This window comes from Pan troglodytes, chromosome 6 (assembly GCF_028858775.2).
Source record: "Pan troglodytes isolate AG18354 chromosome 6, NHGRI_mPanTro3-v2.0_pri, whole genome shotgun sequence".
In the NCBI taxonomy this organism is placed as follows: domain Eukaryota; kingdom Metazoa; phylum Chordata; class Mammalia; order Primates; family Hominidae; genus Pan; species Pan troglodytes.
The window spans coordinates 18,462,735-18,479,374 of record NC_072404.2 but is presented as its reverse complement, the minus strand read 5'-3'; the positions used below and the strand labels follow the sequence as shown (position 1 = coordinate 18,479,374).

General features: G+C 38.6%; 1 protein-coding gene across 2 annotated transcripts in view; it reads right to left on the bottom strand.

Moving 5' to 3' along the window:
* SCIN (scinderin) overlaps positions 1–16,640 on the bottom strand; it is an 82,994-nt gene that overhangs the window by 2,602 nt on the left and 63,752 nt on the right. For both annotated transcript variants that reach the window (XM_527671.8, XM_016945600.4), the window contains exons 10-14: positions 14,813–14,903; positions 10,478–10,648; positions 6,681–6,858; positions 6,291–6,412; positions 1,456–1,533 (exon numbers count right to left, since the gene is read on the bottom strand). In XM_527671.8, coding sequence (XP_527671.3) covers positions 1,456–1,533; positions 6,291–6,412; positions 6,681–6,858; positions 10,478–10,648; positions 14,813–14,903 — 640 coding nt within the window. The remainder of the gene's footprint in view (positions 1–1,455; positions 1,534–6,290; positions 6,413–6,680; positions 6,859–10,477; positions 10,649–14,812; positions 14,904–16,640) is intronic.

Below are 16,640 nucleotides of genomic sequence, written 5' to 3'. Positions count from 1 at the left end.
CTTTGGACAGTGAAGGGGAAATTTTCCCTTGGCCCTTACACAGTCATTATCCCCATTTCCTAGATGTGGATCTTGGCTGGAAGAGACCACATGTAGACCACGTGTAGAGCTTGTCTGTGGGTGATCCCAGACTCCCTCTAGGAACCTTTGATTTAAGGTTAGTGTTTTTCTCCTCTAGTAGCTTGCCCTCCCTATAAGATGTTGGTAAAAATGCTATAATGTTTAGTATTTAAATAGCAATGTGTTTTTTAAAAAATTGATATAATTATACCATCTGTATACATCCTCCTCCTTGTCAAGTGTGTGGGTGGGGGTACTTAAACGCTGAAAAAAATTTCCTGAATTACCTTATTTTTGAAATCACTTTAAAATCACTTGTGGCAGAGCAATTTCGGTCACTTACATTTAGATTGTATTCTATTTCATACTGAAAGTGCTGAAACATTTGTGTGCAGGGAACAGAACAAACCATGAAAGCACAGTAATGTAAATAAAAGGTATGATTTTAAAAAATGAAATGTGGCATGGTAAATATTCTAAAAAGTATCCATGATTACAGAAACAGGAGTTGACTACAAATGAGAAAAATTAAATATATATCTGAATAAGGAAGTATAATTCTTAATTCTTAAATACACAAGAATGTTTTATTGACCTGGAGATTTAAATCTCATCTAGAAATAAGTAATCCATTCACTTGGCAAGAATCTGAGCCTGGGCCCTCAAGTCAAACATGGTCATTGTAGATCAGAAGCTAGGGTGTGATATAACTGAATGGTTTATCAATTGGGAACAAACTTAAAAGGAACAATCTCTGTGCTTGACTCTACGACTAGGCCTAATTCAGATAAGCATTTCACACTTGTTCTATATAATTTAGTTCATAATATATTTACTTTTCTCTTTCACTGTTAATTTACATAGAGGTTAAAAACCTATAGATGTGGCATGTCAAATCACCACTAATTTCCTTGAAAATTAAGATAAATAAAACAGTAACATATTTTACTGTGTAGATTCAAAACTATTCTGCCTGTTTCTTCCCCAGGGGAGGGGTACCCATGACTTCTTGTCAAATTTCAAAAGCAACTTTGAATATGTCGGTTTCCTCAATGGCATTGTACCCCCATGACACTGTACACACGAATGCACTTATTAGTTAAATGAATTATAAACAAATTAGGAATGAGTAACTTTTACAAATAAATGAAAAATAAAAGTTTTTTGCCTACAACTGTAAAGCCAAAGATGGTAGCTCTGGAATTATTTTCATACTAAGAAATCAACTTGCCATATGTGTTAGTTTCATTTTTTACCAAATGTGTGTGTGTGTTTTTAAAATACAGCCTAAATCTCTAGGCTCATTTATATCCAGACTTACCATTTCTCAGATCAAGTTCCGTCATCTCCCAACCAAAAATGCATTCTCTTCTTATGAACAAAATGTAGTTTTACCTGTTCCCAAGCATCTAGTAACATGACATCATCTTCTGCTAAATCATCCTGGGTGAACTCTCCTGGAACCTCTTCAATCTGAAAGGTATAAAAAGCTATATGAGCAAAAAGTAAAGCAGTAATTTTTCTAATACATAGGATAGAAATGCCCTGTATTTTTTTTGAGTATAGTGAAAATAAAATTTGGTGGTAATTTTTTTCTTCTTTTTCACGTAATAAAAATTTAAATAATTGTTTATTGATTTGGCATCACAAACTAGTAGTATTTTATTTGGCCAGCACAGTATTTAATATAAACATTGCATTTGTGAAATTAAATAATTCAAATATAAAGCTAGTGGAACCTTAAATTATTCTGAACTTTGAGAGGAATGTGGCTGTGTGGCCTGAGTCTTGAGGCATGCACTTGAGCTTTTGTCTTTTTTTCTGCAAATAATTAGGAAGACCAAAGAGTGCCAGAGATAAGACCCCCTTCAGATCACCACTCCTCACAGAGTAAGAAAGTACTCTTCCTTGGAATGTATTCATAGCAATCTGTAACCAATCAAATCACTGTCAGTATACACTGGTCTTATATAAAAAATTACATAATCCTGCTAAAATTTCTCTGTTTCTGCCTATTGTCAGTGAAACTTTAACTCCTCCACTTTAAAATGCTGACCCCATTCATTTGGAGTCAGTGTTTTCTGGGTGGCTATCCTCAAGCCTTGCATTTCAATAAACTATATATTTAATCGTATTTTCTAAATCTCATCCTTAGGGTTGACACATTTGAATGCCCACATATATAGTCAATTTGCTCACAATCCTCTGTACTTCCAGTCCTTTATGAATAGTTGTTTCACAGATTTATGTTGCCTATCTAGTTCCTAACATTTGAGTTTATGGTCTGAGTATTAAATTATCTTTCATTTTGTAGGTCAAGATTACTTTTAAAAAGTCAATAGGGCTGGGCGTGGTGGCTCATGCCTGTAATCCCAGCACTTTGGGAGGCTGAGGTGGGTGGATCACGAGGTCAGGAGTTCAAGACCAGCCTGGCCAACATGGTGAAACTCTTGTCTCTACTAAAAATACAAAAATTAGCCAGGTGTGGTGGCAGGCGCCTGTAGTTCCAGCTACTTGGGAGGCTGATGTAGGAGAATTGCTTGAACCTGGGAGGTGGAGGTTGCAGTGAGTCAAGACCGTGCCATTGCACTCCAGCCTGGGCAACAGAATGAGACTCCGTCTCAGCAAAAAAAAAAAAAAAAAAGAGAGAGAGAGAAAAAGTCAATAGGCCTGGTCATTTTAATAAATCAAAAAATTTCAATAAGATGACATTATAACATAATATTTGCATGTACAAAATTTTTTTTATTTTTAAAGGGTTAAATTGTGTTAAATTATAGTTAGCATTAAAGGGTAATGGAAGGGTTAGCTTCATCCACCCAATACCAATGGGCATGTATTAATCTAAAGTTCAGTATTTTTAGAGAATTCTGAGTGAAAACCCCCCTGATCCTTACGCAGGAGTTTGGATTATGGTTCCCCATTCTTTATTCACTCCCTCTGGCATGTGACTTTGCAGTGCTATGGAGCTGACTGGGGCATTGGCCATGTCATATTAGCAAAGGTGACTCGCAAGGGCCTTTTTGTGTCCTTGACTTTGTCACTGGAAAAATATGTATAAACTCAAAACATGCGCCCAGCATAGATAAACCTAGTTCCTGGCAGCCTGCAGACATCTGAGCATGACAATTCATGTTTGTTGTAATCTGATGAGATTTTGAGATTGTTATACAAAATAAACAAAACAAAAAACCTTGACCATTTAGAAGGCAAAGGATTTGTTTATATTATCTTTTTAGAGGACACATACCAATCACATAATCATTTTAAAAAGAAAAAGTTTAGCACTTAACTTGATGTCAGGCACTGTTCTAATGTTTTATATGCAACAGCTAAGTTAATATTCACAACAACTCTATGAAGTAGGTACTAAGATTACCACCATTTTAGAGTTGAGACAACTACAGCCCAGACAGGCTCAGTAGCCAGCCTAAAGTCACACAGCCAGCAAGTACTACCACCAGATAAGTGACAGCACATGGGCAGATTGGTTCTAAAAGCTGTGCTTTTAGTTAATAAGCTCTGCTGCCTTGTAGCTGCCTTGTAGGAATCTATACGTGTAAAGTCTACTTTCTGATAGTAATTATAAGATCAAAGATTTGTTAGCAACAATCCTTTGCCTTAAACTATAAGGGGAGCAGAAGGGGTTCCAAATATCAAACAAGAAAATAAGTTGGTGCAGAGGAAATGTATATTTCTCTTAAAGGCTAATATATACACATAACAAAAAGCCAAAGACTAACAGATCTTTTGTCTTTAAACACACTGAGAACAAAGCCTAGGTACTTATTTTTGTAAAATACATTTTTCTTGGAAACAAACATCTAATTTATAGCAATGTTAATAAATAATTCTAATAAGAAATTATAGAAGCATGTGCTGAAAAATAAGTTGCTTGGATGCAATATCAAGTTACCAGTCAAAACAATAAAACAGCAGATTTTTCTGATGACAAATCTATAAAATATAGCAAGTTCAGGGATTTCCTGTAAAGTAGGTGAGCAAATTGTGGTATACAACAACCAAATATTTATCTCAATGCACTGTTTAAATCTTTAACTTGTAGGTCAAATCATTTATAACCTTCAAGGGAGACTTGAACCACTTCATCTCAAATAATTTTATTTCTAGTAATCAAAATATCTGACAAAGTACGTGGGAAATTTTGTTTCCTGTGTTGAAAAATAAAGTTTGCATTTATTCACTAGGGCATGTTGACCAAAATCTGTGGATCAAATTTTATATAAAAGAAGAATTCATTCTTTAAATGAAAAATTTACCAAAAACTTAGCATGTCAAACAGAGAAAGTGTAACTTTTTTTTTTTGAAATTTAGGTGAGAGGCTGTGGTTCAGGATGATATTTCAGAGCCCAGTGTAAAATCACTCCTGTATTCTTTTGTATTGGATGTTTGTTTGCCTCCAGAATTCCTATGCTAAACCCCTAGCCCCCAATGGCATGGTAGTAGGAGGTGGGGCCTTTGGGAGGTAATTAGGTTCAGATGAGGCCATGAGGGTACAGTGCCCCTGCTTAGTGTCTGTCTTTATAAGGAAAGAACACGACTAGAGCTTGCTCTCTTGGCCATGTGAGGACACAAGAAGGCTAGACAGTGGTCCCTCACCAGACATCAGATCTGCTGTTGCCTTAATCTTGGACTTCTCAGCCTTCAGAACCATGAAAAATAAATGTTTGTGGTTTAAACCACACAGTCAATGGTATTTTTGTGATAGGAGCTTGAACTAAGACATGCATACACATACTTCTAATTTTACTTCTGACTGGACTGGAAGTCAAAGCTTGTAAATGACTATGAAATAAAACATTCCTGTTGATATCAGTTAATTTGTAACTGCATATATAGCTTTCTGTGATTTTTGCCCAATGATCATAATATTTCCATAATATTTTTAATTCAGTCAATATGGTGAAAATTTTTACTCCGCTGGGAAACTGACATGTAAAATTTACATAGTTTGATCAGAAATAATGATTGCTGCCCACAGAAAATGCCAAATTATTAAATTAACACATCTAGCCACATATATATTCATACAGCAACTGCATGCTCACACAGGTGTAAAGTAGCTAGGACTTTTAAGAACAGCTTAATCTATTTAGGACATCACAACATTAATGCTTTCACATTAATTATATCATTAATCCTTAAAATACCCTGTGTAAGGAACAGAAAACTAAATACTGCAGGTTCTCACTTATAAGTGGGAGCTAAATGATGAGAACACACGGACACATAGAGAGGAACAACACACACTGGGGGCCTGTCAAAAGGTGGAAGGTGGGATGAGGGAGACGATCAGGAAAAATAACTAATGGATACTAGGCTTAATACCTGGGTGATGAAATAATCTGTACAACAAACCCCCACAACACAAGTTTACCTATGTAACAAACCTGCACGTGTACCCCTGAACTTAAAATAAAAGTTAAAAAAAAAATACCCTGTGTAGAGCAAAGGTTGTCACCGTGGTTTGTAGGCAGGCTGAAACAGATTCAGAACAGTAGCATGTCTGAAAGTGTCAGAGCCACATGGGAATCCCCCTCCCGGCGTTGTTAGGTTCCATCTCACTGTTTTTTGTTTTTTGTTTTTTTTTTTTTGAGATGGAGTCTCACTCTGTTGCCCAGACTGGAACACAGTGGTGCCAGTGGCACGATCTTGGCTCACTGCAACCTCTGCCTCCTGGGTTCAAGAGATTCTCCTGTCTCAGCCTCCCAAGTAGCTGGGACTACAGGCACGCACCACTATGCCTGATTAATTTTTGTATTTTTAGTAGAGAGGGGGTTTCACCATATTGGCCAGGCTGGTCTGGAACTCCTTGATCTCGTGATACACCCGTCTCAGCTTCCCAAAGTGCTGGGATTACAGGCATGAGCCACCGCGCCCGGCCCTTTTATTTATTTTTTTTTTTACGGACTTTCGCTTTTGTTGCCCAGGCTGGAGTGGAGTGGAGTGGCGCGACCTTGGCTCACTGCAACCTCCGCCTCCTGGGTTCAAGTGATTCTCCTGCCTCAAGCCTCCCGAGTAGCTTGAATTACAAGTGTGCACCACCACATCCAGCTAATTTTTAGTAGAGACGGTTGCTACATGTTGGTCAGGCTGGTCTCGAACTCCTGACCTCAGGTGATCTGCCTGCCTCGGCCTCCCAAAGTGCTGGGATTACAGGCATGAGCCACCGCACCCAGCCCTATCCCACTGTTTTTAAAGACACTTACAACAAATCTTCCAGTTTTGTTAGAGCAGCCATAAAGCCGAGGTGGATGGTCTTCAGCCTGGGTTTCCAGTAGTGGTGAGGTCTGGTAGTCTTTTTTCCCTCCAAGGGAATTCCAGAACTCCTCTGTGGAAAACACACTCAGTTATCCAGTGCATTTTCAGGGACATACGCTTGCTGTTGCTTTATATGAACAAATATTATCTCACCTTGATTTCAACGTTGAGAAATTACTTAAAGAAATCAGGTACCGTCACCCACCCACCTCTGCAACTAATGGAGAGATTGTTAACCCTTATAAGCCATTAGAAAGTGACTTTTTGGTGAAAAAAAGATGATTAGCAATCATATCAGTATAAATTCTAGTTAGTGCCCTTGGCCCCAGAGCACACACCTGGCTCCTCGCCTTCTTGGATCCTTAAAGTTTTGCACTTGAGGACACTTGCTACATACTCTGCTCCTTTCTCCTCCTCCTGGCTAGCACCTTTTCCTACCCAGATGTAGCCACTATTTTGCGGCAGTTTCAGGACAAAAACATCGTTAGAATTCAGTGAATTTGCATCAACATCAACCTGGAATATGAAGAAAAATAAAACAATGATTCAAATTCATTGCTGCTCCCTCAATAAACATGTCCCAGAAGCTGTGACTGTGGCAAACCATACATAGCCTTCTGCCCTATCCCAGGAAATTAATTCAGAGCAGCTCTGGGACACCACTATGGTGTTTTAAACCCTAGAGTAAGAGCACTTTGGTCTGTGTCACTTGTGAATTTGTGACTCTGTGTCTGTCTCTGTGAGAACTGTCTGACCATATGACTGTGCTACTATGTCACTGGTATGACTTTCTGTATAATTGTCAAACAAGTGTGATGTGTGATTCCAGAAAGAGGAAGAAGAACCAGTAAGCAAGACTGAGGGGGAGCAGCTGAGACGGAGGAGGAAAACAAGAGTGTAAAGTGATCTTGAGGCCAAGTGAGGAAAATGCTTCAAGAAGGCAGGGCTGATTTGCTGTGCCAAATGGTGCTGCTTGGCCAACCACACTGAACTGCCAGGATGAAGGCAACCATGATGTAGAGAGTTGAATTTCACCAGGTTTGTCAGGAGCCTGTTGAAGGAGAGAACACTAGAGGTGGAAGGAATGGCTGTTGGAAGGTTTAAAGGAATGTCCAGGAATTGGGAACATTCAGGAAAATGGTTAAAGTCCTCTCCCAGCAGGAATGAGGCCTCACAGAACAAGCTCAAAGGAATCTATCAGATGTGATTATGGAGAATTACAGGAACCAAGTCTGGCTTCCAGGGCTTCCAATTTCTAATATAAACATCTCATTATGGGTACAGAGGAAAGAGCCAGGATGATGGATAGAGGCTGACAAGAGACCTGTGCCCAGACCGGTGTGAGATCAGGAAATGAGATCTAAAACAGAATCTTTATAAAGCCTTAGCCTGCCGGGAGATGAAGACAGAAAGACCTGTAAAATGATCTTGACTGGTGCATTTCAGAGAGGTGGGGAATGTGAAAGCTGGTTTGAGAGGCTGCAAGAAAATAAAGAGATGCACAGAAAGCAGCTGATGAGGTCTCACAAAGGAATGTCCACTGGGGAAGAGATCAGAATGTAACAATGGTGCATTTTGGTTGACTTTCCCATCTGAAATCAACTGAGAATGCCCGTAGATAATGAATGCTTTAATGTCATTTTGATAGTTTTTAAATGTCAAAAAAAATAGTCATAATTAAACACAGAAGAATCCGTCCACAGAAGGTTCCGGATGAGATCAATACATATGGTAGCATTTAAACCATGTGACTGAATGAGACCACAGTGAAGGGGCCAAGGCCGAGACTTGGAGCGCTCAAGAACTTAGAGATCAAACAGAAGAGGAAAACGCAGCAAACTAGCCCGAGAGGAGTGGCCGATAGGTTAGGAAGAAACCATAGTAAGTGTGGGGATACATTCACCTAGTGAAAAAAGAATTGCTCAATAAAACTGGAAAGGCCGACTGGCAAATGCTAGCGGGAGGTTGAGAAAAATGAGATCAGAAAAGTGACCTTTGTTTGTGGCATGTGGCAGGTCATTGGCAAACTAGATAAAAACCATTTCAGTGGACTAGTGGGATGGATACCTGATTGAGGTGGCTTTAGAGAGAACTGGCTTTAAAAAGTAGAGATGGTGAGTGAGTGAAAACACTCAAGACAAACCTTTCAATGATATGTGCTCTTAAGAAGGACAGAGAAATGATGCAGTAGCTGGAGAAGGTCATGGTCAAGGTCAAGACACAGTTTTTAAAGAAATGACAGGAGGTTTCTGTTACAGCCATCTTTGTAGTTCAAAGTGAATGATTCCAGATAGAAAAATAAATTGATAATACAGAATGAAAGGAGATTACTGCCTGCAATCATGATGAAATAGAAATGGAATAAATGCACGGGAAAGACAGAAATCCAGGAGATTCCTTAGGAAAGCAAAAGAGGGAAGGATCCGGACAGAAGTTGGTGGCCAGATGGGTGGGGGAGGAATTGGGCCTTAGATAGGAGCAATAGTCTATGTAATAAACATTTAATAAATTATTTATTGATATATCACTGTACAAAAATATATTATTTATTGCTAATTTATGGATAATAGTATATATAATACATATAGTATATAATATTCACTTATAAGACACTTCATCATATGGAAATTCCTAATATAAAATATTAACTTAAAAAATAAATAAAAATTTGATATTGATTTCATAAAAGAGGAGGGAAAGAGAATATATACACAGATGCAGACAAATTGATAAAGTTGCAGGGGAGTAGATAAGGTGATTTATGCCTGATTTATCTTCTCTGTGGACTCTGAATCAAAGTTATCAGTAGAGAGAAGGGGGTGCTGGGGATCTGGGGAGAAAGGAGGACATGAAGCATGGGGTGTGAAGGAGGCAGCGGGTTCATGGATTCAGCTATAGGCCTGGAGAATTGCCAGAATGTGCATTCTGGAGTAAAGGAGCCAAAGGACAGGAGAGAGTTGTCAGAGATTAGATGACTGAAACAGATTTCTGAGGAGCTATAGTTATTGCAAATGGCAAAATTTAGTATAGGACCATGTGAGTGTGAGATGAAATGCGGTCAAGGAAAAGACTGCTGGAAGAGAGAAGCCGGAGAGATGGAAATAGTGAGATAATGGCTGAAGTCATCAAAGAAGAGGAGGACTGGCAGTTCAGTCTATGAAAGCACAAGAGGTCTAGAGGAGGGAAAGTCTGATATAAAGGAGAGAGGCAAGATAAAATCAAAGAGGTAAGGGTGAGCAGGGAGGGAACTTGTCCAGCCCCATCCCTGAGGCCATGGTGAGTGGGTCTTGGGAAAACACAAGTTCCACTTGAGAGGGCTGCCAGGGAATCTGTCCTCAGAGGACAGTCGTAGAGAAATCAGGTGCAGGGAGAGGGAGGCTTAGAGAAGAAGTTGCAGGTGGAGGGATGAGATGACCAACCCAAGTTTAAGGGGTCTGCTGATTGACTTGTATGGAGGGCAAGTTTGAGGGACAGCTCTAGGCTTGATATGCAGAGCATGCCAGGCAGCGTAAGGGTGATGTGGAAGACCTGGATTTCAATGGTGACTGGGGTGACAGGATTGTCCTAAGGTGAAAGCACTTAGCCATTTAAAAACCTGGGCAGGCTGGCCTTGTCTATACCTGGAGGTCTTCTTATCTTATGGCACCATGGCATGGGGTTTGATCCCAGCTGCCGTCAGAAACAGCTCATGGGGCCAGTTCAGTTATGGTTCTGGTCCAGTGTGGTGGGACATGCCTCCCATATTTGTTACACTTGTGCAAACGAGGGACTTCCCTCTCAAATGTCTCCAGTGTGGTCAGTCACCTGACCATCACCCGTGATCCATCCACCTAAGGCCTTTCAAGATGGAGCTTAAGCAGCCTCATGCTTTTGACAGCTAATTTGTGACAGTATTCTTAAAAATTTATTTGTTTGGGTTCAATGTAGTTGAAAATTGCGAAAGGCCTGGTATCTGGAGTTTTACTTTTTACTCAACTCTGCTGCTTTAAGTGTTTTTAAAATTTTGAACAGTGGATTAATTATAGGAATGAAGGGAGTTTATTTGCCAAGTTTTTAAAGTCTAATATTTGCTGATGGCTCAGGTCCATTGGGAAGTCCATAACTAGGGCATGTTTTATGGAATGCATGACATTACCTCCACAATTCTGGTGACAGATGCCAGGTTTCTCCGGACTTGAAAGAGGCGTGTAGGGGGAGCAGGTGCCTGACCTCCTTTCTTTGATGTTCCATTCTTGTAAATAATGAGCGGTTTGTCTTTGAACAAACTCAGTAGGTGAACAGGCTCTTTGCCTTCGGAGACTCGGATCTGATGGGGGAGAGGGGGAATAAAAGAAATATAATTAAGAGTGCTGTGAAAGAAGGTTTTAGTTCCAAATGTGTTCTTATGTTGTCTTTTTGAAAATAAAACAAAAAATAAAAAGTCAAGAGCAGGAGGAATGATGATTAACAGAACATATAGGTTAATGATAATCAATTTTCCCTGTTGACTTGAGAATCTTTTGTTATCGCAGGCACGGTGTCCATGAGTAGTTTCTTGTCAGGGGAAACATCACCATGCTCCAATACTTTCTGTTTTTGAAAAGTATGAAGATGTAAGTCTGTTCATCTACATCTCCGAAAGAGAAAAGGTAACACCAAGGTGCTGGTGTCTGCGACCTTATGTGAAAATCACTCTTCTTTCAAGGGCACCAGTAACACTTACAGATATTCACAGAGGTACTAGAATCTCACGTGTTTTGGATCTGGTTCAGAAGGTTAAGAGATGTGCATTCAAATGCTTCACAACATAAGATGACCCCAAATCATACCCATTATTTCTATATCTCTGTATTTGTAAAATAAAAAAATTACACACACACACACAAAGATTGCTATGCAAGCACTAAAAATGGGCAAAAATAAACAGAATATGTTTTCTACTTTTTAACTTACCTAGAGAAATGTAATAGTAGATATGCTCAATATAAGAAACTTTAAAAAATACAATATAAAGACTTTTCAGGATGAGGAAATTGAAAAAAAAGGGAAATTATTTGCTTGATTTTATTTATTAGCCCCAAATATTGGATTAGAATTTCCTATTTCTCACACAAACTATTGATGCATTTACATAAAGAGTTCAAATTTCATGTCAGTCTCCCACTGTTTTCATTTGTTCTGCCCTGTGCTAAAATTGAACTGTCTCACTTCCCCTGGTTTGTCTTTTTCTAGAAGCCAGGTGAATGGGAATGCTGATGCATGTACTCATTACATGCATATACATACCTGCATATAGGGAGGCCGAAAGGCATTGAAAATAATTGACTTCATAACTATATTTCAATTAGTAGGCATTCAAATAAGTGAGCAGCAAATTATGGAAACGTTTTGTCAGTCATAGTCTCACAAATACCTAAAACTGTTAGCTTAGCATTTTATATAACATGGAGAAAACTTTAATTGCCAACATGAGAGAAAGAGAAACACTGATTAAGGCCCATCCCTTACTGTCAAAGGAGAATAAGAAAGAAAAAAGGTTGATTAAAATATGTTCAGTATGGTTAATATATTCTACAAAGGAGCGTTGAAAACCGCAATACTTTAGTTTTTTCATGCATTATTGTAAGCTACTGCCATCTAGTGATTAAACTAAAAATTACCATTTTGTTGTCAATTTAGGATTCAACCGGCTAACAATTCATGGTAATTCATTAATCGAGTGCATCAAATATAGTACTATGAAATATGAAATATGTAAGACAATGCATGTCTTCAAAGTTTTTTAATAGTTTGGTAAGTAATACCTTAAAGATCAACTAAATTCCATAGAATTGAGTGCATTTAAAGAATTCAGTCATTTCATTAATTTATTGATTAAAAGTAGCAAGTTAACTTATTTTTAAAAAGTTAACATGAGCCTTTAAATTTAGATTTAACTTGCTTTTTGTATCTACTAACTTGTATCAAGATGGAAAGGAGACCAGCTGGAAGACCAACTTCAGCCTTCACATCTTATACTTTATGTTCTGAAGTGTCTAACTTGCCTCTCTCTATTTAATTATTACATTAAAATAAGCAATTACACACTTACGAAGATTTGAAAACAAGACAGAAAAACCCTTTTGTACCATATAGAGTCTTAGCTCCCTTGACACCAGGAATGAGGAAGTTAAACAGGCACAACCATGTAAAGGGAGTGTTTAATGCTGCTGTATCAGAAACATCACTGCATTGGCCAAGTAAGCACCTGCTTTCAGTTTGAACTCTAATCTGTAAGATGATTTTCCCACCAGATGGGAGCAGATGGCTTCTCAGAAACTGGCCAAAGACAACAGGCAGGCAGAAAACAGGCAGCAGTGTGTGCAGCTCCAGCTAGGAAGACACAGGGAATGAGAGAGAGGGAGAGAGATAGTTCCAGCTAGCTGTAGGAAAAAGGAACAAGCAAGTACTCTCTCACAGAATGAACAAGAAAGCAGACAGACACATTGGGGCACACTAGAGGAAAATACGGTCTTCTTGAAGTCTGTATGTCAGTTACACTGTAAGGGAATCTAAAAAACAAAGACCCAAAAACTTTTTCATGTTAACTAATAAGGGTCCTGAAACAAGTAGCAGATACTCCACCTTAAATATGAAAGGAGGAGCAGTTGACCTTAGGAGAGTACAGAAGGTTGAACCAGGCTAGAAACAGCAGTCTCTTAGACACACTGAGGAGATCTAGAACTAGACATTGATATTGTCTGATATTGTACAACATTTAAAGTTTTATAACAAATAAAGCAGCATATTATCTCTTCCTGTCCCTTTTACTCTATCTTAATCTCTGTCTCTAGATAGAGATAGATAAGATAGATAAGTTAGATAGATAGATATACTAAAAAGTTGACTAATTTATAATTACATGAAATTTTCATTTTGAATTTGGATTCAGTCATTCTTGACAAGTAATTTTTTATTTCAGAAATACCCAAGTAAAAAAATACATCTCTCCTCCCTCTCAATCTCTCCTCCCTCTCACGCTATCCTCTCCCTTGCCCTTCCTCTTCTCTCCTCCTTCTTACTTGTCTCATTTCTTCCTCCATGATTTCCCTCTCTTCTCTTCCCTCTCCTCTCCTCCTATCCCTTTTCTTTCCCCTTTCTCCCTATCTTTTCTTTGTCCCTCCCATTTCTGTTCGGCCTTTCTCCCTCTCCACCACTTCCTCCCTCACTTTTGGGTGTTGGACTTTGTTTCAGTAAAGATTCTGGTACCTAAAAGGGAAATATAAGGACCCATGCTATTTTATCAAGATTTATTTCTGTTTACTTGTGCAAAACATAACTTATGCATGTTTACGATTTGAGAGTGTAAGAAAATGCATATTTTTTAACCTATTAATTTGAATTGTTAATCTGTGCTCGTTCTGTACTGTTGTATTTATTTCTCATTGTTGCTGTAACAAATTACTATGATTTAGTGGCTTAAAACAACACAAATTTATCATCTTACAGTTTTGGAGGTCATAAGTCTGAAATGAGTTATGGGGCTAATTTAGTAACTGGGCTAAAATCTGGAATAACAATTTAGTCACAGGACTAAAATCAAGCTATTGCAGGGCTATAGTCCTTTCCAGAGGCTCTAGGAATCAATCTATTCCTTGCTTTTTCTGGCTTCTAGAGGTTGCCCATATTCCTTTGCTGGGGACTCTCTTCCACCTTCTTTTTTTTTTAATTTTATTTTTTAATTGATTAATAATAATTGTAGATATTCATGGGGTACATACAATGTATAGTGATCAAATTAGGGTAACTAGCATAACATCATCTCAAATATTTATCATTTCTTTGTGTTGGGAATGTTCAATATCCTCTGTCTAGCAATTTGCAACTATATAATATGTAATTGTTCCCTCTATCCTCAAAGCTAGCAATCGCTGGTTGAGTCTTTCCCATGCTGCATCCCTCTGACTCTGTCTGGCTTTCTGTTTTACTTACAAGAACCCTGGTGATTACGCTAGGCCCACCCAGTAATCCCAGATAATCTCCCTAGTTTAAGATCTGCTGATGAACAACCATAACTCCATCTCCGACCTTAATTCTCCTTTGCTTTGTAACATATCACACTCACAGGTCCTGAGGATTAGGACATGAACACTTTGGGGGCATTATTCTGCCTACCGTATCTGTTGAACAACAGCTGGAAACAGTAATACAGATAAAACCGTTTTAATGTGCAGCGACTATCATTGACATAGGGTGTGATTCTAATGGGAAGATTCTTTTGGAATCTTACACCTGTTGATAGATTTTTGTTGTTTTTGTTTGCTACCTCCTTTCCAGAATCTGAGATAATTAATTGGAAATGAGAGTAGGAATATTTGAATTTCAAAATGAAAACACAGTTCATATCAAGAAAATGTCAAATTTCTATCCCAACTTGGGAGGGAGCTATAGCTATCCATTGAGCTAGCAAGACTTTAACTTGTGTGACTTTTGGGGGTAAAAATATCCCAACCTGCACAGCCTGTCCTCCGAGGGACCGATCCAACTGAACAGTCAGGAACGCAGATGTCGTCAGCTCATCTCGTGTGGCATTTGCTCCTTGCCTAGAGGAATGAAAGTGAAACGAATTAGCTTGCCTTTAAGTTTTAAGATCGTCACATGTAGGCATTGCAAGCAGAGACAAGTTATTATGAAAGATCAAGAAGCGAACTGTTTTAACATGATATGAGCTGTTAAGCTATTGTTTTTGTCAAGGTATCTAACATTTAATTGTCCTATGTGTTGTCTAGAACTGTATATGGTAGGCATTTTTATCTCCATTTTAAAGAAATTGAGTTTTGCTCCTTACATAATTTAGCTAAGTAATCGGGTTCACCTGATTTTAAGTTGGAGCTGCCTGTTTTTTAGAAAACACCTCTACAGTGAAAAATAATCCATCTGAGATGAAAATACGAGCCAAACTTATTAGGTTGAATGTTAGGGGCATTTTGTCTTTCTTGCCTTTTTTTTTTTTTTTTTTTTTTGAGACGGAGTCTTGCACTGTCGCCCGGGCTGGAGTGCAATGGTGTGGTCTTGGCTCACTGCAACCTCCACCTCCCGGCTTCAAGCGATTCTCCTGCCTCAGCCTCCCGAGTAGCTGGGATTACAGGTGCCTGCCACCACACCCGGCTAATTTTTTGTATTTTTAGTAGAGATGGGGGTGTCACTATGTTGGCCAGCTGGTTTCAAACTCCTGACCTCATGATCTGCCCACCTCGGCCTCCCAAAGTGCTGGGATTACAGGCATGAGCCACCATGCCCGGCCTACCTACAATTACTTTTGCACCAATCCTAATATATCTTTTCTTCTAAAACTTTGACAGTAAACTGTTCCATACTCGGAACAGATTAAAATAACCTGCCACCTTGGGCAACACCCACCCACCTCCGCCCAAAACACTGGGAACAGGGTGTGTATCTTATCACAGAATTTTCCATTGGACCAGAATAGGCAAATGGTTGATGTAAAAATGTTCTACAGAGGGGTGCAAAAAAAAAAAAATGCACACAAATGTTGATAAGAAAATAAAAAATGCTTTCCCTAATAAAGGAACTACTAAAAACGTAGTGTTTTAATGTCAATAGCCTACATTTCCCAAGAGCCTATAATGCTAGCCAACACATCTGTGTGCACTGGAAGCACAAGGTGAGGAGTTACACAGAGCTGCATGATGATGGGCCACCGCAGGGTCTGTTATCATGCATTGTTTCTTTGTCACATCTGTGGTTTCCTGAGTTCTCGCTTCCAGCTGTTAAAAATGTCTGCTTTCCATTTTGCTTTTATTCTGGAGGGAAGAAATCCAACCACCGAACAGACAATATTACCTAACTTTTGTCTTCATTTTGCTCCTTTTATTTTTTTGGAGTATTTCAACTAGCAAACCTGAAAAACATCACTAAGTTCTGCCTCATGACACCCTGAACAAATACTTCTCTACTCATCTTAAACCTCTCTTCTGGATCCCAAGTACCATACTGCCATCCACACAGATTCAAGTATTCCACTCCAATCAAGAAATAACGCAGTCACTCTTTGTTTCTAATTCTGAAATTGTATACTGAACAAAAAAAGCAATCTTCTTTGACATATTTTTTCTTTATAAACCTGTGGTGGTTGTTGCTCATTAAAGATGAGTGCTGTGTAAAAATGGGAGTTACTACTTCAAGAGATTCATCATTGTCATCTGTTCAATTTTAATTACCTGTTATTTCAGATAAAAGATCATTGCTGAATTTATTTTTGTCCTGTCATTTCAGAATACAAGTGGTTTCATAACTGATTTAATTCTAGTTTCTCACCT